This window comes from Aptenodytes patagonicus, chromosome Z, assembly GCF_965638725.1.
Source record: "Aptenodytes patagonicus chromosome Z, bAptPat1.pri.cur, whole genome shotgun sequence".
In the NCBI taxonomy this organism is placed as follows: Eukaryota; Metazoa; Chordata; class Aves; order Sphenisciformes; family Spheniscidae; genus Aptenodytes; species Aptenodytes patagonicus.
The window spans coordinates 20,457,008-20,483,714 of record NC_134982.1 but is presented as its reverse complement, the minus strand read 5'-3'; the positions used below and the strand labels follow the sequence as shown (position 1 = coordinate 20,483,714).

General features: G+C 37.7%; 1 protein-coding gene across 2 annotated transcripts; it reads left to right on the top strand.

Annotated features, from left to right (window-relative positions):
- Positions 1–201: 201 nt before the first annotated feature.
- DHX29 (DExH-box helicase 29) lies at positions 202–25,068 on the top strand. 2 transcript variants are annotated; one of them, XM_076363441.1, is made up of 27 exons: positions 202–379; positions 2,513–2,586; positions 3,385–3,498; positions 4,063–4,192; positions 4,578–4,720; positions 5,359–5,484; positions 5,934–6,060; positions 6,346–6,507; positions 7,100–7,265; positions 8,363–8,486; positions 8,905–9,501; positions 10,215–10,358; positions 10,452–10,628; positions 11,302–11,442; positions 12,908–13,052; positions 13,271–13,391; positions 14,358–14,442; positions 15,053–15,141; positions 15,751–15,879; positions 16,722–16,797; positions 17,539–17,763; positions 18,617–18,753; positions 19,422–19,515; positions 20,221–20,523; positions 21,886–22,017; positions 23,703–23,799; positions 24,538–25,068. In XM_076363441.1, exons 1-27 carry the CDS (start codon positions 202–204, stop codon positions 24,591–24,593), a joined length of 4,092 nt encoding a protein of 1,363 aa, XP_076219556.1. In that variant the 3' UTR covers positions 24,594–25,068. The 2 variants fall into 2 exon arrangements, with proteins under 2 accessions (XP_076219556.1, XP_076219557.1); XM_076363442.1 differs by lacking the exons at positions 23,703–23,799; positions 24,538–25,068 and adding an exon at positions 22,318–22,476.
- Positions 25,069–26,707: the final 1,639 nt, after the last annotated feature.

Below are 26,707 nucleotides of genomic sequence, written 5' to 3'. Positions count from 1 at the left end.
GGCCCTTGCCCCGGAACCTGATTTCGGCAAGGCTTAGGAGGCCTGGCGGCGGCGGGGTGCGCTCCCTCAGGCGCTGGCCAATGGGAGATGGAGGGCGGTAGCAAGCGGGCCGCACCGGCCAATGGGGAGCGGCGGGCGGTGCCGAGCGCGGTGCCCGGATCTAGGGGGGGGGGGCCGGTTCCGGAGCGGGCAGGGGGCGCCATGGGCGGCCGCAACAAGAAGCCGCGGGCGGGCAGCGCGGCCCATACCGCCTCTGCCGCCACCGCCGCTGCCCGGGCTCGAGCCGCTGCCGAGGCCGGCGCCGCCGCCACCGCGGAGGCGGGCAGCCGAGCGGCGCCGCGGCCGCCGCCCGCCTCCAAGGAGCCGCGTGTCAAGCAAGGTACCGGGCCCCGCGGCGTGAGGCGGCCCCGGCTAGGGAGCCCCGGGGGCGGCTGTGCCCTGGGGAGGAGGGGTACGGGCTCCAAGCGGCTGAGGGTCGCCCCGGCTGGCCGTGGCACACGGAGGGGCAGCGTCGCCGGGGAGCCCCCGAGGGCGCGGCCTGCCGCTGCCCGGGGGCCTGGGCGTTACGGGAAAAGGCCTGCCAAAAGGCTTGACGTTACTGAGCGTCGGGAGAGGCACCTTACATCCCTGTGACACGGGGTTGGTCAGGCCTGGCTTTGGCTCGCCTCGCTTCCTGGGGCGTCCCTGAGCAGATGAGCCTTGTTGGCACTGATGTGTTGAGTTAGTTGCAAACTAACTAGTTACAAACTAGTCTGTCATTGGATTCTTGGCAGTTCTTGTGGAGCGAGTGTTGGTGTGGCGCTTTCCCAGTAATGACCTTCTTTTGTAGTTCTTCATTTTATATGTGCTCAAAATCATTGTAATGTGGATTTGGGATATTTTTGTGTGTGTGTGTGTGTCATGAAAAAAGTCCAGAGCAGTTCCAGGGCTGGAGGCACTTCAGCAGTGTTGGATGAGCTGAGGGATGGCTGTTCTGAGTGCAGCCTGCAAAACTAGTATTCTGCAGCACTGTCAGATGTCTGTTTTCAATAAACCAGCTTTGCCAGAAGTAGCTCTGATGCCTTATAACATCAGTAACAGCTTGTGTTGCAGACTATAAGCAAATCATGCAATGGCCAGGCCATCTGAGATTCCAACGTATTAACACAAAGTCTTACAATCCATTGACTTATACTTCCTGAACCTATTAATGTACTCTGCTTTTACAAATTTGAGCTCTGCTAAACGTATATCTTGCATCTCCCACTCCTCCAACACCATGGTGCTCAGTCCTCCTCAGAAACTATCCTGCTTCTCTCCCAGATTGTCTGCTGTGGTGAAAAATAAGTCAGTGTAAGTGAAAAGTAAGTTAGTATAATCTAAATACTGTGTAGTTGCACAGCCTACCAGTAAGTGCCAGTGATTAGCTCATGAGTGCTAACTGTTCTTTGTAGCTCCTGACCAGAGGTGACCTCTCTTTTTTTGAAATGCACTTACCTGCACCCAGTCCTGATCTAAAAATGGGCTTCTCCTAGAGCCTCTCTGCAGACAGCCCAGCACAGATGAGCTGTCTAACCTGCCTGCTGGCAGGCTGAGGAGGTGGGAGGTAGCTGTGCCTCCTGGAGCACAGCGCTACTCCCTCTGTGATGGCACGCAGCCTCGAGGGGTTGCGAAAGCTGTGAGGTTGCTCAGTTTCTTTTTACCTGTGCAGTACCAGAAACAGTGTGTTTGAAAACAATGGAATCCAACATCAAGCTGTGTGTTATGAGAAGCCAAACCATTCTAATGACAATAAATAGCTTTGTGAATTAATATTTTTCTGACAGCTGCTAAATGAAAAGTATTTAAGAATAACCATAGCAGATCAGACCAAAGGCCTCTGTAACCCAGAGCCCTCTCCTAGACAGGGACCAAAAGCAGGTACTTAGGTAAGAATAGGTCAGACATGCAGTGATACTGCTGTAGGGTACTCTTGCATCCTCCACCAGTTGTGGCTTGGGGTCTTCCTGAGCCAAATGCAATGTTTTTTCAATGCCCTTCCAAATTGATTGATGTCTTCACTACAAAGCAATCCTGTCCACCCGTGGACTTTGGTAAATGTCCAGTGTCCTCAGCTTTAGTGGCAGAGTTCTGTTATGTAACGATGCACTTTGTAATAAAAAAACCTCAACAGTCTTGCTTGTTTTGAACCTGCCATTAGCTTCCCTATTTGGCACTCTTTGTTCCAGTGTTGAGAGAGAGTGAGCAGTCAATCCACTTCCTCTCATGGTGGGAATTTGGGATTTTATATTTTATCTGCTAAGATAAAATATAAAATATCTGCTAAGAGTCATACCCTTCTTCACTATTCCTTGTTCAAGGGCCTTTCTGTACCATTGATTATTCTTATTGTTGTTATATACCTGCATGTTCCTGGCAAATTAGTGTAATATTTGCTTGCACTAATCTGCATTATGTTGGGTCTGCTTTAGCTACTGTAAACAATGTTCACTGTGTTCTGTTTATGTAATTGATGGTTCTTTGCAATTTGCAGGTCCAAAAACTTACAGTTTTAGTTCAACAACAGATTCCAGTGCTGCTGCAAATCTAGATAAATCTGTTCTTAAGGCGAGTATCATCTTTAGGTAAAACAACTTTGGTTTTCATAGTACTCTTTTAGCCGAGTAGCCGAGTTCTCCAGCTCTTCTTCAGTATTAAGTTATGCAGGTAAACTACACTCATGTATTAGACATTGACTGTCTTGAGCTTGATGTGTTTGGAATTTTGAGTGTGCTTTAAGAAATAGGGGTAAACTAACAGGGCAAGAGAATGTCTATAATTTTGCATGCAGGACTATTAAGAGTTATGTTTGGGCTTCTGCTGTGCGTATGGATTCTTCTTCCTGTCAGAGGAAGAATACAGATTTTATACAACAACCTCAGTAGCAACCAAACCTTGGTTCATGTTTTAGAAGTGTTAAAAATACTAAAATTATTATTTTACTAAAATTATTTTTAAGCCAGATAGGAAGGAGAGTGTCATAGATTGCATCTTGATCAAATTATTTTATACAAGTTCTTGTAAGCAGAGGAGAAAGGCCTTGTTCTTTCCAGTAGAATTTTTTTTTTATTTCCTTGCAGTATTTCCCTTGACGTATTAAATTTCCTTGAAGATGTAAATGGGCCTTCTCTGTCATAAGGAATGAACTCTTCTATTTCAAGTAAAAGTGTATAGCTTGCAAAAGCAAAAAGGCAAAAAGTGTCCCTTTCATAAGAAATATTTACCACACTTATGGAAAGCTGAAAAAGTTGGGATTTGAATGGCAGAGAGATTTCTGTATTCTTATTTCCTTAGCCGCAAAGAGCATTGATAAGTCATAAAAATTTGTAATGTTTTGCTTTGCATCAACTAATTTTCTCTGTGCAGGTAATGATAAATGGTCATTTGGAGAAAAGGATTATTGATGTAATCAATGACCATAAAAAACAAAATGATGACAAAGGAATGATTTCCAGAAGACTTACTGCTAAGAAACTACAGGTAGAGTTTAAAGTGGTGTACTTCAGCCATTGTTTATTTAGAATAAACAGTTTCTTTTTTGTCATTCATATCATGTGTCATACTACACTTCTGCATGTAGTACAAGCCAGTGTAGCGTGCTTTCCAGTAGTTACATTAATGATTAGGCAGTGGAATTGACAATTGCGCTTATTAGAAGAGATATGTTTTTATGCATTCAGTTAACTAAAATTGGAGTCCTCAGACAGGATAGAGGAATAAAACTTTATCTGAATGTTTTATGTTTCCTAAATTTTTCATTCCATATAGCTGGAAAATTGTAGGTTTATCTTTCTAACTAGAAAATACATTCTGTACAGAGGCTGGATTGTAGATCTATTTATACATATGCATACATGTTTACAATAAAATTATTATAAGCTCTGTAGGCAAAACAGGATTTTCTACTCAGCCTTCTGATACGTAATTTATGCTGTTTACCTTCATTTAATACCAGTTATCTGATATGTTGGAAATAGGACTTTACAAGCCTATATTAGATTGCTAGATGAAATCCTAATATTTTCTAACTTTTTTTATATGTAGGATGTATACATGGCTTTACAAAGATTCTCTTTTAAGACTGAGCACATCGAGGAAGCAATGAAAAATACACTTTTATATGGTGGTGATCTTCACTCTGCACTTGATTGGCTTTGTTTAAACCTTCCTGATGGTGAGTATGGCGGCAGAGAATTGACTGCAGTTTTTAACAGAAGAGTAGTAGGACCTGCTCTGGCATGGGAATGCTTCATAGTAGTAATTAAATATATTGTTTCACTAAGACCGGTAGTTGTCACAGTGTTCCTTTCCTAGATGCACAGCTGGCTGGTATTGGGATTTTTTTTAATGTATAAAGTCTTGTAGACCTCTTATTCCTATTGTTAAAGTTTCATGGAAGTCCAACAAGCAAATGCTGACTTATGTAAATGCTAAAACCTAATTTTATTTCAGGCATGCTGTTTTTGTTTTATGTTCTTCTAGTTGGCTCCCAACACACTTTAAAAGATTTTCAGTAATTAGTATTGACATATTCTGTGACATGGGTTTTTATTTTGAAGATGCCTTGCCTGAAGGCTTTAGCCAGCAGTTCGAAGAACAGCAACAGAAACCTAGAGCAAAATTTTGTTCTCCTGTGTCACAACGTGAACCTCCACCTCGCTTAGTAGATAACAAAAAGAAAGAAAATGGCCCTGAAACTAAGGTAATCTGAGAAATCTGTTAGTATTTACTGGGGGGAAGAGAGGACAAAGTTTTCTAAAATACAGAATTTGCATTGACTTCCAACACTGATATGAAAGACTTCTGAAAATACAGTATACTTAATTGTCACCCACGTTATTTTAACATCAGTGGGATGGCCGTTTGAAGGTAACGTTTTTTCCATGTAAAGTCTAGAAGGCTCTTCGTAGTTCGTTTTTGTGGTAAAGTGTAGCTTAATTTTCTCCTGGAATGGGTTCATTCTCTTTATTTACAGATGGCACTCTTTATGTATTTGTGTGGGTTTAAGTTTGCCTGTGTACTTGCAGTGTTTTCATTTCTGTGGTTATTGAATCTTAAACCTAGAAATCGAAAAGATTTCTTGCAAAAGTGTTTGGGTTTTTGTTTTTTTTTTTTTTCTTAACAGCAGTTGTAATCGTTCAAGTGTTAAGAGCTATGCAAGTATATCGTGAGATGTTTACCCTGGTTGGAGAAGTTTGCTCCATGGGTTTTTGTGTTATTTATGTCATATAACTTAATTTATATATAAAATCTAAAGCAGTAGTTCTTAAATACTGACAGAAAAAAGCATTGGTGTTTTCGCTTGCTGTTATTACTTTTAATTTTTGTTGCTCTTCCTAGGAGACAAATGTGGGGAAGGAGAAAGAAGTGAGTATGAAGGAATGGATTTTGCGATATGCTGAGCAACAGAGTGATGAAGAGAAGAATGAGTCTGTGAAAGAGACAGATGAAGAAAAGTTTGACCCAGTAAGATAGAACAACACTTCATGGAAGTCTTTCAAAAACTGATATGTCTGGCACATCTGCAAGTGGTGGACCTATTTGTTAAAAATTGGGGGTTGAGTACTTTTTTTGTTCCCTATTTTTACATTTACAGGCAACTGAAGGGGAAATGTGTTGAAACTTCTCCTTTGCTAAGTTTTTCCTTTCCTAGTTTTTTTGTACTGGGCTCAAAATACTGAATGCATTGTGCTGGAAAGGAAAAAATTCTTGAAACATGTCTCAGTGAGATTAGGAAGGTGACTGTCAAAATTCTGAGAGGTTTTGACTGTTAGTTACGTAAAAACTAATTGTTCCTTCCTTACCTGTGTAAGCTTGGTATAAAGGACAAAACCCCCCACTTTTTTATTATGAAGTTCATTAAAGTGACAAGCATACAATGTTCCACTTGTAATTAATAATTCTGTTTGAAATAGAATGAGAGGTATGCACATCTGGCTGCCAAGCTTTCAGAAGCAAAAGAACAAGGAAGCATCTCCAAGCAAGACAAAGACAAGCAAGGCCAGAAGGTAGCACAGGGGAAAATAAGAAGAATTCAGCAAGGTAGAGCTATGCAAATTACCTGTGTTTTATTTTGTGGCCTGCATATTTGCTAGGCAAGTAAGTCTGAGTCAGACTGAATTGATTTCATTGTCTCTTACGCCACTGTGTGAATTGCAGGCTTTCCTGAATCTGTCCTTTTCATGTGGGTCAAATTCTAAAAAGTCAGTAACATTTCACTACTTCTGTTTTTGGGTGCTCAGTATGAATTAATATAATTGATCTTTTCTTTTTAAAGAATAAATGCTCAGCAACTGGTTGGTGTAAGTTCTATTCTCTCTCCGGCAGAAATGGCAATACTTGAAGAACATCCAGTATTTAATCCGGCTATAAAGATTTCAAACCAACAACAAAATGAAAAGAAAAAACCTCCTTCACCTCAGCCTCAAGAAACCACTTTGAATTTAAGCTTGCTTGAAAAACCTGATGGTGCTGCAAAGGAAGACAAAGGTGTGTTGGAAATGGTTTAGTACAAGCTTGACGTGTACCACAAATTTCCAGTATTAGTTCTTTTTTTTTTCTAGGTTGTATTGCTTTGCAGTGCTGAGTCATCAAGCCCTGATTGCAGGAAAGGCAGGTGGACTACCTTGCTGACCCAGCTGACTTTAAAGGATCTGTATTTGTTTTAGCAGATGACGCTGAAAGCTATTTTTGCCATACTGTTATGTCTAAAATTTTGATTTTTTTTTTAGTTGTAGGGCTAGTTACTGTTTCCATTCCTACCCTCTCATCTTTTCAAACTGTTTTCGTTGTAAACATTCAAACTGTTACATTATTTTCTAATAACCAAACTTTCAGTAAAGCTCTTAAATTATTGCGTAATCAAAGATGGCAAACAAAATACTGTTATTTCCTGCTAGATACTTTTGTGAGAAAAGCAGGAATTTCTGTCATGTATCAGTACCAGTATTTCTGCAAAACACTTCAGAAAATACTGCTTTCTAGTAAAAATACATTTGAAGAAAAGGTAAAAACATTCTTGGCTATCAAAGGAATGTAAAATAAATTTTAGGAGACAACATGTGTCTTTCTGCTCTTGTAGTGAAAAAGAAAGAACCGCTAGATATAAGAAATTTTGACTATAGTGCTCGAAGCTGGACTGGTAAATCTCCGAAACAATTTTTGATTGACTGGTGCAGGAAGAATTTTCCTAAGAGCCCAAATCCTACTTTTGAAAAGGTTCCAGTTGGAAAATATTGGAAATGTAGGTATGTATTTCCTGTAAACTTTACATTTTCCTTTTGGTTCATTTAAAAATAAAAATGCTGGCTAATTCTGTCTTGTCATGTTGGTCCAGATTTATATGAATATAGTGCGTTTAACCCAAACTCTTAGTTCACCAGGGAGGTATTTCACTCTGGATAGCTCTGCAAAAGTAATGCTTTGACTGGACACTATCACAAAAAGAAGATTCTAGTGAATGATCCTGTAAAGTAGGGATTAGTTTTTAATTCTGTACTGTGAATGAAAGGTTCTGAAACAAACCTGTGAGATAAATTTGGACAGTTAACTTCTGGTATTCTCATTCAAAGTAATATATTAAATCACAGGTTTTAAGCGTATGAATACCAAAAACCCTTTGGGGATTGTTTAAAATAAAGTGGAAGTTAGAAATTTGTATAAAAGCTACTGTATGTTTGTAAAACCAAAACAGTGTAGTACTACTGATTTTTAAATTTATTTTAGAAAATGAGTCTTTAATATAGTTGTATAAAGTAAATATTATCACATAAAAATGAAGTAGACACAGCATTACAAATGAGTAATGCTTCTTCAAGGAACCAAGTAAAAGAACCTAAAAGAACCTGCCTTCTTGCTCAAGTTAAAAGCTACTAATGTACTGTCCCCCTAAGAATATGAGAAATTTGACTGCTGGTCTGACTGGCATGTATCTGTTAAACGGATGTTTGCATCGCAGTAGATCATTAACTGTCATCTCAATCTATGCTAAGTAGTTACAAGCATACAAACAAATATTTAGTCCTTCTTCCAAAGCAGCTAACCTTAATGGTGATCTGTATGTGTATAAATACTTCTGCTTTGAAGAAAATGAAGACATTTGTTAAGAGAAAAAAACCCAACCCACAAATTTACTGCTGGAATCTGCTGCTGAAAATTTTCTGCTATTCAATCAAACTTTATCCGCTGTTTCTGTTTACAAAATATTATTGACTAACATTAAGTTTGTTTAGCTTAGTTTCTCTATTTGAATTTCACTCATGTTTTAAACAAAAACATTAACAGGTGTGCTACTTATATAGGTAACAAAAATTAAGAGAAATGCCTGTATGAATTTGTCTTTAAGGGTCAGGATTACCAAATCGTCAGATGATGTAGTGACAATGTGTCCTTCAATCGTAACAGAAGATAGTATGCAAGCACAACATCTAGCTGCTACTCTGGCACTCTATCATTTAACTAAAGGACAAGTAAGATTTTCACCAATATTACTGTTCTTAGCCTGGAATCTGCCTCTGCACTTGTTTGTTATAATATCTGTAGTTAAATTCTAAAAACAGTTTAATGAAGTGTTTCCCATTAAATTATTTGCTTGTATTACATGTTCATTTGCTTTTATCTAGTCATGCATATGTTGCTGCATACAGGGAGGAAATTTTTTGATAGTAAAACTGTTCTTTCAGTGTTGTAAAGAATGCAAGCCAGTTGAAAATAAAAAGTGTATTGTTGATGTTTATATTACTGTTTCATAGTTTCTGTATTTAGAAATAGCTCCCTATTTCATGCTTTGTCATATCTTTTGCCACTCAAGTTCATTTACACATAAAATGTGAGTGATACTACTAAGTGGTACATAAAGTAATTTTTTTCTGCTTTTTCCACCTGAAGTCGGTTCATCAGTTACTGCCTCCTACCTACCGAGATGTCTGGCTAGAATGGAGGGATATTGAAAAGAAAAAGGAAGAGGAAAACAAGATAGAAACCAACAAACCTCGTGATAACTTTATTGCTAGATTATTAAACAAACTCAAACAACAACAACAGCTACAATTGGAAGACCAACCAAAAGTATCTGAGGGTCCTGAAGATTCCTGGGAAAACTTAGTTTCTGATGAGGACTTCAGCAGTCTCTCCCTTGAGACCTCAGGCACAGATAATTTGGAACCTTCAAGGATTTTGTTCAAAAAGCTGCAAAGTTCCTCCAGATACCAGAGGCTTCTGAAAGAGAGACAGGAGTTACCTGTGTTTAAGCACAGATACTCAATTGTAGAAACTCTTAAAAAACATCGAGTAGTTGTTGTTGCTGGTGAAACAGGCAGTGGGAAGAGTACCCAGGTGCCCCATTTCTTGTTAGAAGACTTGTTGCTAGATGAAGGATCAAATAAATGTAATATTGTTTGCACACAACCCCGAAGAATCTCAGCAGTGAGTCTGGCAACCAGGGTTTGTGAAGAGCTAGGCTGTGAATCAGGACCGGGAGGAAAAGTAAGATGTGTCTGAATTCCTTTTTCTAATCTTGATCAAATACAGGGGGCTGGACTGTTGATACAAAGTGAAAACATTATTTGTTACACAACCAAATAATTAGATGTCATTTTCTCTTGAAAAGGGCTTCTTGCTATGTCAGCTGTTTCTTTTCAAATTGTCACCTGTGAACCTCTGGGTATCCATACATAATTTCTAAAAGCTTTAGAGGGTGATTAAGAGCAAGAGTGTTTCATAATGGGGATGGTCAAACGTTGGAGCAGATTGCCCAGAGACCATGGCATCTCTATCATTAGGGATGGAGAAAACTCCCCTGAGTAAGGCTCTGAGCAATCCAATGGCCTTGAGTGAGGCCCCTTCCAACATAAATTATTCTGTTATTTGAAGAAAACCAAGGTCCTGTATGTTTTTGCACAAATAGACCACCATAAAATACTTTTGTTTGAGGACTGCAAAGAATCCTGAAAAGAGCACTCGAGTTTATGAGCTCTTTGCTCCTCTGGAGAAACTGAGTTGTAGATTTCTGTGTATTTTCCCTTTCTTAACAAAGGAAAGGGGGTGTATGAAAAAACAGTGTGGTAGTTATTCACTATACTATTTAATTCGCAACTTGTACAGTGTCTGAATCTAGCAGTGTTTAAATTTCACTTCATTTTGAGTATCTCTAGCTTGTATACTATTATTCCTATATTTTTAATACCTTTTTTTTTAAGAATTCCCTGTGTGGATATCAAATTCGTATGGAATCAAGAACAGGAGAAGCCACCAGACTACTATACTGTACAACAGGTGTCCTGCTTCGGAAACTTCAAGAAGATGGTCTTCTTTCAAGTATATCTCATGTTATTGTAGATGAGGTTATCAGCTCTTACTATTCTGCACAAATTATAGTTATTCTGGGCCTTGACTTATACTAAAGCCTTACTATCGATATGTTTTTCTATTTCTAGGTACATGAAAGAAGTGTCCAGTCTGATTTCTTGCTAGTTATTCTGAAGGAGATCTTGCATAAGCGTTCAGATCTGCATCTGATTTTAATGAGTGCTACTGTAGACAGTGAGAAGTTTTCCAGCTATTTCTCGCACTGTCCCATTTTAAGGATCTCGGGGAGGAGTTACCCTGTTGAGGTAGGTAAATGTTTCTTTGATTATGCCAGACACTTTGTATGCACGTATACAGTGTTTGCCTGGTTAGTGTCTATAGGAAATACACCTATAACACTTTTTTTCTTACCAAAAATATGTATCTTAAATGTCTGTTTCAAGGACTTGTAACCCTTTTCCTTTTTGAAAATATAAAATAGCTTCAGTGCTTTGAAGTACAGGGTTGTACTACTTTTTCTGATGGATTTATTATTGATTAAAATCAGTCCATCAGTGACACTTTTGATTTTTCTCTATTCAACCTAGGTAGAAAGAAAAGCATTAAAGAATTCCCTCCACCCCCCCGTGCAACTTTGTCTTTACATTCTTATGTATGTTTCGCATGCATTTTATGTAGGCTATGGTAAAAGTAATGTTAGTGATCATGTGGAGAGGCCCATTAACAAACTCGTAGCAGCTCTAAGTTTAGGTTTTAAAAAATTGTAAGAAAGATTAAGTTGAAATTTGCAAGATCTATTACAGCATTAAAAGGGAAGGTCATGCCCTGTTCAGCTTTGTATGTAAATGTCCTGGTTTCAGCTGGGATAGAGTTAATTTTCTTCCTAGTAGCTGGTATAGTGCTGTGTTTTAAAAAATGAAAAAGGTGCTGATTAGTTTTTGCCATGCCTTATATTTCTTCTGTGAATTTTCACTAAAGATTTTCCATGTTGAAGATGTAATTGAAGCAACTGGCTATGTTCTGGAGAAAGACTCAGAATATTGTCAGAAGTTCTTGGAGGAGGAGGAGGAAGTAACAATAAATGTTACTAGCAAAGGAGGAGGCACTACAAAGTATCAGGTAAAATAGGCATGTCTAGTTTTGGCTTGGAAATTTGATTTTTTTAAATTATTTTGTCATTTTAGTTCCTCTTATTAAATGTGATTGGATTATATAATATCAAATAATCTTTCAGTTAATAAAAGACAGACACAATGGCACTTGTGCAGTGGAAACCGACTCCTTTATAACTGCCTTGATTTTTCTATATTTGACATTGAGTTCTCTTGTACAGATTGCCAGCTGTAGATCTCTAAGCAATAGCAGGGGAAAGCTTTTAAGTTTTTTCTCCCAAAGAATTCTTCTAAGTAGTGAACCTAAGAACAAAAGAGGCAAGGCCATATCCTTCTTAGCTGAAAAACTCCCAAGATCCTCCAACTCAGCATGCCAAATGAGATGATTTACATGAGATTATTGTATAGAGCTTTTTGGTTTAACAGACTGTGGTTAATCCTGTAGGTACTCTGCAGTGACAGCTGTATGTGCTTTTGGATCAAAATTCTTGAAGGGAAGAGTATATGAATGCCACCTGACTTTAGGCAACTTAGACTGTTCATCTAGACTGTATATATTTCGGGTAGATACCTGTCTGCGCTCTCAAAATCTCTGCAGGACCATTTAGCTTGGTGTGATCAGTGATGCATACGTTGAAAAATACGCTCTCATGTGCTCTACTGATTTTTTTTTTTTTTCTTCCCCTAGAATGGTAGTTACCCCATACATCACAACACCATCCTTTAGTTGAAGCCCAAGTGCTCTCCTGAGTGCTTCTCCATCTTTGTGCTTTATTTCTGTTGAGCCTTCAGTACGGAAGGATATGTGGTGGCAAACTTCTTTAAGTGCATTGATTAACAATGAAATGATCTACAATGGTACCACTTAACATAGAATCCTTATGCTAAGTATGTTTCTGTAAGATATTTATAAGCAATTTAAATGTCTGTATGTTCTCAGGAACATGTAGGAACTCTCCCTTCCTCTCCCTTTCCTCCTACTCCAAAACACTGTGGGAGTTGCCACCTAATTCACTCTTAACTTCTGTTGTAACCATTAGTTGAGAAGGCTGAGGTGAGGGAGAGAAGAAAGAGGAGACTAGTTTCTTAGACCCCAAAATAGGACTTTTGAAAGAGGAGCCACCCTGTTATCCCATTTTGAATTGATACCAATTGGATGCCAGACGCGGACCTGTGAACTGTTTTAATTTGTAAAACAGACTGTGTAGTACTGCTTGCACAGACTTTAATTTTTACTTTTTTTTTTAATCTGGGATGATGTTTAACAGTAGTAGATACTTATACACAGGTTATGTAGGTGGCTGTGATTTAATCTAACTTGCACTGATTTTGGTGGGAAGTTAGTCAATTAAATGTCTCTTATCTCAATCTCTGTTTTAAGAAACCTAAAGTAAGTGAATGACAAATTGACCTTCTCTCTTACCTTCTTCTAAAACGGTGAGAATATGATTTTTCCTCCTCTTCTTTTTTAGGAGTATGTCCCAGTCCAGTCTGGATCTGGTATCGATTTGGCTCCTTGCTATGCAAAGTATAGCAGTCGTACACAACAAGCAATCTTCTATATGAACCCTTACAAGATCAACCTTGAACTTATTTTGGAATTGCTTGCATACTTAGGTACAGTCTGCTTCTTCAGAAGTTTGTATACATGGGGTTGTCCTTTGGACTTACTTTGCAGTGCTTTCTACTGATAATGAAGTACTTGACTTCATTCTTCTATGAAACATCCTAAAAAGCATTTACCGCAGGGCCCAGAATTAGTTCCTGTCCTTAAGTGCAACTGTTTGCAAATGTATGTTTAGTTTTAACTATATGCCTGTGCTGTGACTTTCCAGATAAAAGTCCCCAGTTCAAGAACATTGAGGGTGCTGTGCTGATCTTTTTACCAGGCCTTGCCCATATCCAACAGCTGTATGATCTCATTTCAACTGACAGAAGATTTAACTTGCGTGACAGGTAATGCAGATACTTTCTATAAAGTTAATAGTTTAACTTAATGAATATGTTTGGTTTTCAAGGCCCGCTAATCTTGAAAAGGGAAACTGAGTTACACTTCTGAGCTGTTTGTACTACACATGTACTTCTATTATCTAAAAATGATACAAGCGAAAATGACAGGTGCTTAAAAATGGTACAGTAATAAGTTTGGTTTTCTCCCCTTTTGATTTTATTTTTCAGCAAACTTACTTAATCCCAAAGCACTTGACTACTGCTTTTCCACTTCTTAGGATATGGAAGCTGCCATATTTGGGATATAGCTTTCTGAGGCTTACTGTTTACATGGAAGTGGTTACTTCCTGAAGAGAGATCCAGAGACAGTAATCTACCAAGAGAAATGGCATAGGGTTGTAATGACAGATAGTTTTGAAATTTATTTTGTGGGTAACTAAAAGTTAGCAATGTGATGGCAGAAAAAGAACATTTGCAGTCAAGTTTTAAAGATTCATAGATGGACTGAGGTACCAAGGCCTAGAAGAGAAGGAAAGTGCAAATATCTGTGGCTGTCTCATCTCTGAAGGCCTTATTACTCAGTCTGGAAGTTGTGTGTGTTTATAGTTCTATGCAAAGTTTCAATAATGGTCCTTGTCTTGGAAGCACAGTGTAAAGAACTTGGGTTCATGGACACAGAGTTTCCTTTTTTGCTAGGCTATTGATGTAAATTGACCTAGAGTTCTGCAGTAGTAGTAATTTTTTCCTGCATTATTGTCAAATAGAACAACAGCCCTATGAACTAATGGTGTTACCCTTGATACTGTAATAAAACACTGAAGCAGATTTTCTTACCTAATCATACAAAGTTTTATTCTTTCAAGTGTCCATTCTAGTTGCTGTCTTCAAACTGTTGTCATTGTTCTGGTCTCATTTTTTTACTGTATCTTAATTTGATAACTGTATATTGATGAGTGTAATTTTTTGTTCTAGGCACAGGTTGATAGCTTTGCATTCTGTTCTTTCAACTCAAGATCAAGCAGCTGCATTTACAATACCTCCTCTTGGAATTAGAAAGGTATGATATATTTAGAAAGGCAAAAGTGACCACCAAAAGGAGAAACTTTCTGTGGGTGCAACTCTGAATTGTTTTAAAATCAAATCATACGGAATTACACAACAACCAGTTGTTCCTGGAATTTTCTCGCTGCAAAGAAACAATTCTTCTAATTTCTGTAAAAAATAGCATGCTGTGAAAACCTTGACAGTAATCAGACAAATTTTTAAACCTAATATTTTTCTAAGAGGTTTTTTAGTTGTTGCTTTTGTGTATTTTGACTATTTTTAAGCAGTAACTATAGCTTTTATCTAGGAAAATAGATTTTATTTACTGCCAAACTACTTAATTAAAAGTTGACCAATCTTGGCAGGTACTAGCTAGTAATTTTGATAGATTATAAAACAAGAAGTGAATGTGAAATTCTCACTTAACTTTTAATTCCTCAGTAATTGGGGAAGACTAAACCATTTTCTAAGTCGTGTAGTTTTTAATGCTTTGTCAGATTAATTAAGGAAACATTTCTGGGTAAAAAACTTTAAGCAAACTTATTCTATAATATTGATTAAAAGGATGAAAACTATTAGACAGTCCATAATTATTTTATTTATGTTATGTTACTTCATTTCAGATTGTTTTGGCAACCAATATAGCAGAAACAGGTATTACGATACCAGATGTTGTCTTCGTAATTGATACTGGGAGAACAAAAGAAAATAGGTGAGAGTTTGATTTTCATCAGTCATACTCTAATTACTGTAAATATTTGGAGGTTAGTACCGCAAGCATTTTGTAGTACCCTTATTAAATTACCCTTATTAAATTACATTTCGGGACAAGAAAATGTGCCGAGCTCAGTGAACAGCTTGCAGTTTAGGTACAAGTTTGGGATGAATCTCTGGATTTTCAAATGGTGTGAAGAACAACGAGGGGAGTTGTTCATAAATATGGAGAATCATGATTAAGTACTGGTTTAAAAATAAAGTAGATCCTTTTTATACTATCTCAGTTTTTAGAAATCATTTTTTCTCCATTTTAAATGTGAGAAGCCCTACAGAATGTGTTAGAAGGTACAATTCTGAATTGCCAGGGAGATAAACTAATAAAATAGCTCTTTCATTTTCCAATTTTTACTTTCATTAGTCAGTTGTATCTGAGGTTCCATGATGTACAGTTTCCCCCAGGTATGCTTAATTTACAAAACTAAATAAAATGTTTTCATATAAATACTATTTAGATATATTATCAATATGCTGGTATTTAAGTTAAGTATACATCAAAATTTGAATTCTGAAATCTGAATGGGTGCTTGCTTTTACAATTTTTAAGGTATCACGAAAGTAGTCAGATGAGTTCCCTGGAGGAGACCTTTGTTAGTAAAGCTAGTGCTCTGCAGCGACAAGGAAGAGCTGGGCGTGTTAGGGATGGATTCTGCTTCCGAATGTACACAAGAGACAGGTACTGTAAACTTAGTTAGCAAGATTTTGGAAATCATGTAAATATCTTGTCTTTTTTTTCTGTGCAAAAACAGTCTTGTTGAAATTAACTTTAGTTACTGCAAACTAGAAAGATTAAACTGTAAAAAATACAGCTAATTTGAATATCTTCTGAATAAAGTGTTAAAATAGTTTGTTTCATGATTCAAAAAATGTTTATGCTTAGTATCTCTAACGTAAATGTTTTCAAAAAAATTTTCAAAATTAAAGGAAAAGTGCAGCACTATGGAATTGTAGAAAATCACTTTTTAACATCATCTGCTGCCCTGCATCAAATATACGCAAACCTTACCTCCTGAACTTTTAATTTATCAGACAAATCTATAGGTTTCTGAAGTAGTATATCTATGGATGAGAGATGGGAAAATATCAAATTATACAACACTACAGAATTAGTTTCTGTTACTGCAGTGGAGTAACCCTTTTCCTGCTTGCCTGAAAGTCTGAAGCAACTTTCAGCTGAGAAACAGTTAAGGTATCTTGAAATAACCAGTGAAGTGTGTATTTTAGCCACATGCAAGACTTTCCATTTGGGAGCTATGCATTTTAAGAATTTGTTTTGAAAATTGGGGTCTTACTGCCTTTCCCTCTCTTTCACTAAAACTCTTGCTTTTCAAGCTACCACACACACATTAATTCAAAGGATGAGCAGTTTAGCCATGCATTAAAACATGTGCCACTCCCTGTCCCCTTGCCCCCCCAAAGGAACATCTGCAAAGAATGAGCATTTGAAACCTGAATTTATAAGTTGAATTCAAAGATTAAATTGAATATCTGTAATTCTGTGGTTTTATGATGTTGCAGGTTTGAAAGTTTCATGGAATATTCTGTTCCAGAAATATTACGTGTGCCTTTGGAGGAATTATGCCTTCATATTATGGTATGGTTTTGTTTTTTGAATTGCTGACCTTGTTGGCTAAAAATATGACGTGCCTTTGGAGGAATTACACCTTTGTACTGTCATGGTTTTGTTTGTTTGTTTGGGGTTTTTGGGGGGGTTTTGTTGTGTTGTTTTGTGGTTAGGTTTCTTTTTATTACTGACCTTGTTAGCTAAAAAGGCTTACTAGGACAGCCCTAATCCAATGTAGTTAGTGGGGCTTCTCCCACCCGGGCAAGGGGGAACCCAGTACCTGTGTGTTGTGTAAAATCCAGAGTATGCTGCTGAGTGAGAATAGCATACTATACTATTCCAGTTTACCTCAGAAAGATAATTCAAACTTAGTTAAATAGCCTTCAAACTGATTTCTGCTGAAGGAAGCAATTCCATTCCCCCTCTCCCCATGCTGAGTGAGTAGGGAATGCATGGGAAAACTAGCAACCTGGCAAAGTAGTGCCAACTTGAACTGCATCTCAGCAGGTTTGAGAGTCTCCTGCTCATCTGTGACCACTGGTAACACGCTTCTCTGATCAGTGGTCATGCCATACCAAGTCTTCCCAAAGAATGAAGTTTTGTTAACCTAATGTTGGGCATGTCTGCGTTCTGGGAACCAAGAGGCTGGTTTAGAGGGCAGGGAATGTGGGGTTTTGATTGGAAGAACAGCTTTCCTGTTTCCTTTATAACTATATAAGAGTTTGTTATAATAAATTTTTATATTGAAATATATTCCCATTTACTCCACAGAAATGCAATCTTGGCTCTCCTGAAGATTTCCTTTCCAGAGCATTAGACCCACCACAGCAGCAAGTAATTGGTAATGCAATGAACCTGTTGAGGAAGATTGGGGCTTGTCTGTTAAACGAGCCCAAACTGACTCCATTGGGCCAGCACCTTGCAGCCCTTCCTGTTAATGTAAAGATTGGCAAAATGCTTATATTTGGTGCTATATTTGGCTGCTTGGATCCTGTGGTGAGTTAAAAAAAAAAAAAGTATGTAAATTTTTAAAAAAGTATAGAAATGATTAATTCTTTACAATTAATCTGATTTCTTGCAGCATGGTGTTTTGAAAGGATGATGAAAAAAGTTAAAATGTTTATTTTAAGGTGCAGGCACCTGGACATCATGGAGGAGAACAGTCTAAGTGTTCTTAAATTCCTAGGTACTATTCACAAGACGATAGTTAGACTTGGTCTCCAGTTCTGTCTGTTACGTTCCCAGGGAGTATGATACTTATGGAAAAAGCCCTCTTACATGTGGGTTAGACCAATCTGGATTACACCACAGCATATGTGGGCCAAGGACATGCTGATGGAAAGTTACTGCAAATTAATTGATGTGGTAACTTACTATGTGAAGACTGTAGCATAGTTTACACTTGCACCTAATCCTAATTTACTGCAAATTAGGAGGAAGCATGGGTATGTTAGTTGCTGAAAACTGAAAGTTAAAATTCTTTATTCTCTCAATTTCTCCTGTTAATGTGGTATAATCTAAAGCAGTTGTTTAATCTGGACTTCACTGTATCGTACTTCACTGTATCGTATTGGGTATTGCTGTCATTTGACAAACCATTTCATTTGAGTTTTGAGTTTTAATAATTATTGGTGTGTGTATATAAGGCAATATGTAAGCAATGTCTTCAATATAAGTTTGAATTCTATGTAGGAAATTCTTATGGTGATAAGTTTTCCTTGACACTTAGTAGAAGATAAAACAAAGTATCATTAAATATTACTGTAAAAAAAATTTAAAGCTATTTGTATGATAAACCTGTAAGCTTATAATAAAATACTCTAAGGGATGTGTACTTTACTAATTGCAGGCAACTCTGGCTGCTGTTATGACAGAAAAATCTCCATTTACTACACCAATTGGTCGAAAAGATGAAGCAGATCTTGCAAAATCATCTCTAGCAATGGCAGTTTCAGACCATATAACAATCTACAACGCTTATCTGGGGTAAGTGATGTTTCTCCTGTGCTTATAAGCGGATGCAGATAACACTCCTAAGTAATGTGGTTCTGTAAAGAATCCTTAATAAGTCTCTTCTCTTGAATTGCTTGCAACTGAAGTTTTTCTCTTCAGAATAACAATAGATTGCCAAATACTGTAACACGAAAGGATAGCTTGCTTAGTACCTTATCCTTTAACTCCATTTAACTATGCTTGCACACATACAGAGGTGTACTGTGTCTGTTTATCCTAGTGTTTAAAGTATTTTGTTGCAGTTTGTGGTATGCTGACCTGAATATTTTGTATTTGAGAAAGTACAAATGTATAGATTATCAAATATGACATACATATTTTCTTTTTAGGATATTATCGCTAAGTCTCAAAAACCACACCTGAATTTTGTTTCAACTGTCAAGACAGACAGAAGTGTGTAATTTTTGAGAGAAAATTATGTTGTATTTTTGCTAGTATCTGTCAAATTTATGTTACAGGCACATTCTCCGGAATGCTCTTAGACCAGCAGCATTCATCTTTGTTAGTGCAACTTATTTCTAGTTTTGAGTGGAGAATGCTGACCAAAAGACAGTATTACCTTTTAACTTACTATCACTTTCATGTTGTTATACTCTTGATGTGATTCTTCTTACTGTAATAAGACAGGATTTTTTTCTTAGGTGGAAAAAGGCTCGACAAGAAGGGGGGTATCGTGCTGAAATGACTTACTGCAGAAGAAATTTTCTTAATAGGACTTCACTGTTAACTCTGGAGGTAAACCAAGTTATTATGCTCTGCGCTCAAAAGATATCTGTTAAAATTTCCCTCTGAAAATGTCATGCCCTTTTAAAGAGGTGATATATCACAGTTGCTATTTAGTCAAGACAAAAACAAGTGGAATACTAGGGACTGATGAAATGCACACCCACAATTGAGGTAGCTGTGTCTTCACTTGAGTTCTTTGATAAGCACACTTTGTTGGTATACATCTCTACAGTCACTGCCATCGGAGAAGCTAGTCCTTACTTCCACCAGAGAATCAAAACTTAGGAAATGCTTAGATTGTGTCATTCTTGATATCAAAAAACAGGTCTATTAACAGTTAATTTGAAAGATGAGCCGCAAACTTAGGCAAATGGCCTTTTGTATTTGGTGAGAAAATGTATGTATTGGTCTTTCCTGCTCAGTCATCCAAACTTAAATAGAAGTGGATAACTGATGCAAACCTATCTTTTTTTATTTTAACTACAGGTGCAGTACATATAGTACCATATATCTAATCCTATATTCCAGATAAGGTTTTTCTCCTAGAAACAGCCAGTATTCCAGAGCGGTTGCAGAAAATACAAGTGTTTTTCTAGTAAGAGATTTTCTCCTGAAAAGCATGAATATTTAGGATGGAGTGTCATTGCCTGCTGATGGACTGGAGTATGTACCTTTTTGAATTCAAGAGTTTTACTAATACCTTACTAATTTCAGGATGTGAAGCAAGAACTCATAAGGGTGGTCAAAGCAGCAGGGTTCACAGCACCTACAATGCAATGTGGATGGGATGGAAATGGAGCCACACAATCCCTTTCTCTCCATGAAATAGCTCTTCTTAAAGCTGTGTTGACTGCAGGGCTGTATGACAACGTAGGAAAAATAATATATACAAAGTCTGTGGATATTACAGAGAAGCTGGCTTGCATTGTAGAAACTGCTCAGGGTAAAGCACAAGTGCATCCCTCCTCTGTAAATCGAGACTTACAGACATATGGATGGCTCCTTTACCAGGAGAAGGTAAGTCAAAACAGTGAATGTAGTTGATAGTTTGTGTAAAGGTGAAGTTATGCCTCTAGTATTAAATAACATACACCAGTGTAAAGTATATCTGAATGTCTTCTTAATATGAAGAGTCTTCAGTATCTAATGATCCTAAAGTCTATAAAAATGAGTCAACTGAGTGCTGAAGAAAGAGGTTAAGGCTGAACATGAAGAACAAATCTGTTCATGGTGAAACTGGTAGCTCTAAATGAAAGTACAACTTCCGGTGTGTCATTTAACTTAATAGTATCATTGACTTTTTTAATACAATGCTGTTGATTTTAATATGATCACTTCAAGTGGAATATGTAGTAATAACACTTCAAAGTGTGCTTTCTCTTTTTTACTGTTCTAAGCAGAATCCAAAGTTTTGAAACTTGGTACAGGCCTCCCATATCCCCAGTAATAATTTAAAATGAAATAGCCAGTTCTGTAATTGACTGCTGAACTTCCTAAGTGAATTGCGTTTTTTTCCTGTCACTTTCTTCCCCCTCACAACTGAAAATTTTGTCAGCTATTTGCTAAATTAAAGTGTTTATATTTAGTTAAACTTCTGGTACAACAAAACTTTAACAGCAGTTGCCTAATGGCCAACTTTACTGTAGAGGAGCAGGAAATTACATTACACTTCTTAATGCATATGAAGTGATAGTATTTTTTTGGAGAGCTGAGAATATTTCCTGCCCCCAAAAACCTTGTAGTATAAGGGCAAGACAGCAGCTAAGGTAGGTAAATTATTCCATGAACAGTGGAAAAAAGAAAGCATGCACTTCCGTGTGAAGATGCACTCTTTTTGTTTCTTTTCCTCCCACTACAGCTGCTTCCCATCCCATTCTGCCTTTGTGAGAGGCTCCAAAGCCAGAAGTAGCATATGCTGAGCCCCATAGTTTACTCTGTGTACATGTCTACACGTGTGCCCACATTTATGCATGTACATGTGTGCATATGTGGATATAGATTGACAAGCCAGCTGCTGCTAAGAAGAATGTGTAATGGAGGAGTTTTACCTGTCTTTTACTTCAGTAGGTTTATTAATTTTGATGTCTCTTCTCTGAAGAGCACTAGGCTAACATTATCTTTCTGTTTGAATTTTAACAAGAAAACTGTGGCTTTAGCTAACTTCCTGGTCACTTACTTAGAGGTGATGTATTTTATGTGGTCTAGGGCAGACAAATTGCCATCGGTTGTTCTGTGTACAATGACTTGTGTTGTTTGGATCTTAAAAGGAAAAAATTGTATTTTTTGCTTTTAAAAGTGGCAATCAAATTTGGTGTTAGAGATTTTATGTGGTTTGGGGTTTTCTTGTTGTTTTTAATGCCTGTGTTTGTTTATATGCAGGTGAGGTACACTAAGGTGTATTTGAGAGAGACTACTTTAATATCCCCCTTTCCCATTTTGCTTTTTGGTGGGGATATAGAGGTCCAGCATCGGGAGCGTCTCCTGACAGTTGATGGCTGGATCCATTTTCAGGTGTGTGGAGTGAACTACCTTTTGTGGTTCCATGGGCTTTTGTATTACACAGTTGATGTACAAGCTTAATTCAGAACACTATATACGTGGGATGAAGACTAGGGAAGAAGGAAGGAGAGAATGAAAGGAAATGATGGGAAATTTTATATACTTGTAATGAAATCTGAGCAAATCATTCGAAAGAATAGGCTTGTGATATGCGGCTTGTAACAAATCAGTTCCCTCTCTCTTCATGATGAAAGTCTGTGTTCTTTCAGAAAAGGTACTGGAAATGGATATAGACTAAACCTTGTTTTATAGAGTTGGTACTGAAAGCAGATGAGAGTGTTATTTTACATTACCCTTTCCTACAATGTTATAATCATGTAAGTACATATTTATCTTTAAAATACTATTTCTCTTGCTTTATAGCCCAAACAGAATTATTTGGGAAAGAAAAAAATCGAAATGGAGAATACCTGTTTGCATGGGTTTGGGGTGTTTGGGGGTTTTTGCGGGGTTTTTTCTTTCCAGGTGAAAAAGTTTTATTTGGGAATGGGGAAACCAAGTACATTTTCTTAGCACACTTTTGCAGACAAAATTAAAACAGGTGATATGCCAAAATCCTCTGTAAACTCTGTTAAATAGCAAACACTGGCTTTTGCTAGCCTGCCAGCTGCTTGATTACAACTTTCCGTGCTCTTGGAGCTACAAAACATTTTCAGTTTTTCGCACTCCACTGATGCAAGCAAGCAACCATCTAGTTGAATTCACTGGTGGTTATACATACGGAATTTTAAAAAGCAGCTCCCTTGCGGGTTGCTGGAGAATTTTTTACAGTCCCTGGGTGGCTACAGGTTGTGCAGTTGCTGGGCTGATTACAGCGAGGAGGTGCGCAAGAAGCTGGGAGGGAGTATAGCCAGGACCGCCGACCCAAACTGGTCGAAGGGCTGTTCCATACCATACGATGTCATGCTCAGTACATAAACTGGGGGGAGTTGGCCAGGGGGCAGCAATTGCTGCTCGGGGACTGGCTGGGCATTGGTCGGTGCATGGTGAGCAATTGCATCATGCATCACTTGCTTTGTATATTCTTTTATTATTATTACTACTATTACTATTTTACTTTTATTTCAATTATTAAACTGTTCTTATCTCAGCCCACAATTTTTCTCACTTTTACTCCCCCGATTCTCTCCCCCATCGCACCAGGATGGGGGGGAGTGAGTGAGCAGCTGTGTGGTGCTCAGTTGCTGGCTGAGGTTAAACCATGACACTTTCTCAGGAGGCCAGGCAGACCTCCTGAGCGGGAAATGCGTAGATATTTTATTTTGGGTATAAATTAATTTGTACTTTTATATCTTGGAAAAAAGCTATTAGAGTAAGTAGGATATTGGTAAGTTAATAACTTCACCATATGCTGGTTGTTGATGGTACATGTGAGAACATATTCTGAGTTACCTGTCTGAGCTGCTGTTCTTTAGGCTGTGATGCTACAAACAATAGGTGCTTAAAGATAAGAGAGCATAATGTAAGCCCAGTCATTTCATGAGTACACTATCTATATGCTTAAAATTATGTATATGCATCATGTTTGCAGGAATCTTATTATAAACTTCTATTTATATGTAAGGTAATCTTTTAATCTATGTTTTGCTATAAAATGTCTGAGTAATGCAAATGTTTGTCTTCTCTATTCTTTACAGGCTCCTGTAAAGATAGCAGTAATTTTCAAACAGCTGAGAGTTCTCATTGAGTCTGTTTTAAAGAAGAAGCTTGAAAATCCTAAAATGTCGCTTGAAGGTAACTTTATTACTGCATTGCTGACGTTGCTATTTGTTAAATGGACCTTGTGGCAAATCTGAGGAAGCGTTAGTACACTGCATCCTCGCCCAGTAGGGTTAGTGTGGCTTGAATACTGTCTTGAGAGACATCCAAAAAAGTCATTACTAATCCTACGTATATTATGTGGCGCATCCCAGCTGTATGAGGATCTGCACAACTGCTGTTTTAAAGATATCCCTGATAATAACATTCAAGATAGTGGTAGTAATGGTGAGGTATGCATCTCAAAACGGAAGTAAGATTGTGTGTGGTGAACCTCAGGCATGGATGAATTTTAAGTGTTATGCAACTTGTCTTGCAGTTTAGGTTAAGGGATAGAGGAGCACAACTTAAACTTTGAACGCTGGATGTTCAGAAGAATATTGTAGGTGGGGAGGAAGAACTGGACTTCCTGTATGCTAATGTATCTGTAGTTAACCCATCGCTTTCTCAGTCTCTCTTATGAAATACTGAAATGGCCACAGCCAGCTCACTGAGTAATTTTATAAACTTTCTAACGATGTACTGTGGACATACTGTTTGCCCTTTTGCTTTGCAAATGGGAATCACTTGTCTTGCTTTCGAGTCTGGCATAGCCTAAAACATTAAGATTTTAAGTTGCTGAGAGCTAGACTTGTCTTTCTGCTTTTCTTGGGTTTTGGGAATCAATTTTTAAGCTCGCTTTTTTCCACTCACTGTGTTTTTCTTCTTTCCTAGATGACAAGGTCTTACACATCATCAAAGAACTGATAAAAACAGAGAATGTTAACTGAAACTAGAAATCAGTAACAAACCACAGCTTCAGTAATGGCAGGGGAAATGTGCACTCCATTAACTGAAAGTATTTAAACGCTTAGTGTGGTTGATACCAGCCATGATGTGGAAAGACTGCATGATTTTGCGTAGAATTTACCTTTCTCTATCACTTTTGAAGATGAACATTGAATATGTTTAGCCTTTACAATACATTTGGTGCCATTTGTCCGACTGTACGAATGATGGATGGAAGCAGTTTCTTCTCAATATAAAAATGGCTGTGGCCAATTTCTCTTTATTTTGTTTAATGTACTAATCATACCATCACTGGTGGTGCAGACTGTAGTAATGATTAAAGATTGGGTCCTGAATCTCAGTTTAATAGAATTCCGTTAGATGTGTGCAAACAGAAGACAAACATTTCTTATGTGGGTTTCCTAAGTGGTAATTTTTTTGATCTATGAATTTACAGTATTAAAGCAATACATCTTATAGATGTCTTCATTTTTCTGTATGGTTTATGTTAAGAAGGTGCCGTGATGAAGTGCTCAGCTAGACAGGTGTACTGACCAGCAGCCCCTCCCCATCCTCTGCCTTTTCTCATACTTGTTCCTCCCTGTTCACCCTGATCCTTGTCTCTCCCTGCTACTGTAGTAAGTTTTGCTGTCCCCTTCACGTGTTAAGTTTTGCACAGTCCTGCAAGCCCCCTCAAATGATGATCATGTTTTTTCTCCCTTTATCAAAGGGGGAGACTTTTGATCAACCTTGATCCAAGTTCAGATTGACCCTCTTCAAGGCTATACCTGAGCAGTTCCTTTAATGGCTCGGCAGTCTGGCTGAAGCCTTCTGGTCTTCATTATTCTCTCTTACCACTTGCTCCGTAATGTTTGAGTGTCTGTGTGTTCCTTCTGTTTCTTATTGCTTTTGTACTGAATACTCCTTAACCAGATAACTTAATGAACCAGATGCTCTTACATTCTACCTATCCACACCACTTACATTTAGATCACCAACTCGGCTTTCAAGAATGAGGAATTTTTTTTTGGGGGGGGGGGGGGGGAGGGTTTGCGATTAAACAGTTGCAGTCAAGTAGGAACTCTGTATGTACAAGCAGAGGCATGGTGTGGAAGATAATTTTTTTTAATCTGAAAATTACAGATTTTGTACAGCAAAGGTTAACTGTATAGGAAGGGCACTGAGGAAAATGCATGAAAATGCAAAATATATGGAGCTATCTAGTTAGATTATCATAGCAGAACTGGTACTGCTGTGCTAAGAGAAATGTAAGCTGAAAGTAAACCAGCTTGTGCATGTTACCCTTCACTCAATTCTGGAAAAGGCAAGTTCTAATAGTAGTTTGCTAAGAACTCTGAGGGAAAAGTGATCGCATCTGTTATCCTTTTATGAATTGTGATAAACTAGTGGTAGTCCTGGTTTCCTAGAAGAGCCAGGAAGTGCTTTTTTTTTTTTTTTAATTACAAAGTACACATTTATGCAAGGAAGCATTTAAACAGTTAAGATCAAAATTTAAGACCTCAATTTTGCACTCTGTATTCCCAGACACCTTTCATGTCAGAGGCATATAAATAAAAATGTGCAAACTACATTCCTTGACAAAAATTAAATCTGCACCCTGAACAATTTCCTAGATTTTGTTCTAGTTGAGGTCTTTCATCTGTATCCTTTGGAAACATGAATTAGAAATACATTTAAGTAATTCGACAGCTAACAAGCTCCTGTTTCTTTTGGATTTGAATTTTGCATATCAGTTGTTGGTTTTAAATGGCTAAATCCTAGTGAAAGTGTTAATTGTCCTTGAGGTCTCCTTCGTTATTTAACTGTGATGAATAGAGAGGTTTTGTTCCATTTATGTATGGTAATGTTGAAATTCAGAGGCATTCTTTGTGTTCCTCTAGCATGCCCTGCTTTGTAATCTTTTAAAGAAACAGCTGCTTTCAGTTGTTATTAAGGGGATTTATTGTAATAAGTAGGAAATTGCATACTCTCCTGAATGAGCAACAGTTTTCTGCAAAACAGATGAAACAGGTCACACTGTGGTGTACAGATAAGCACAGTTGTCTTAAAAAACAAAGACTACAGTGGCTTTCTGCTTTTGCGGTATACGTGAGCA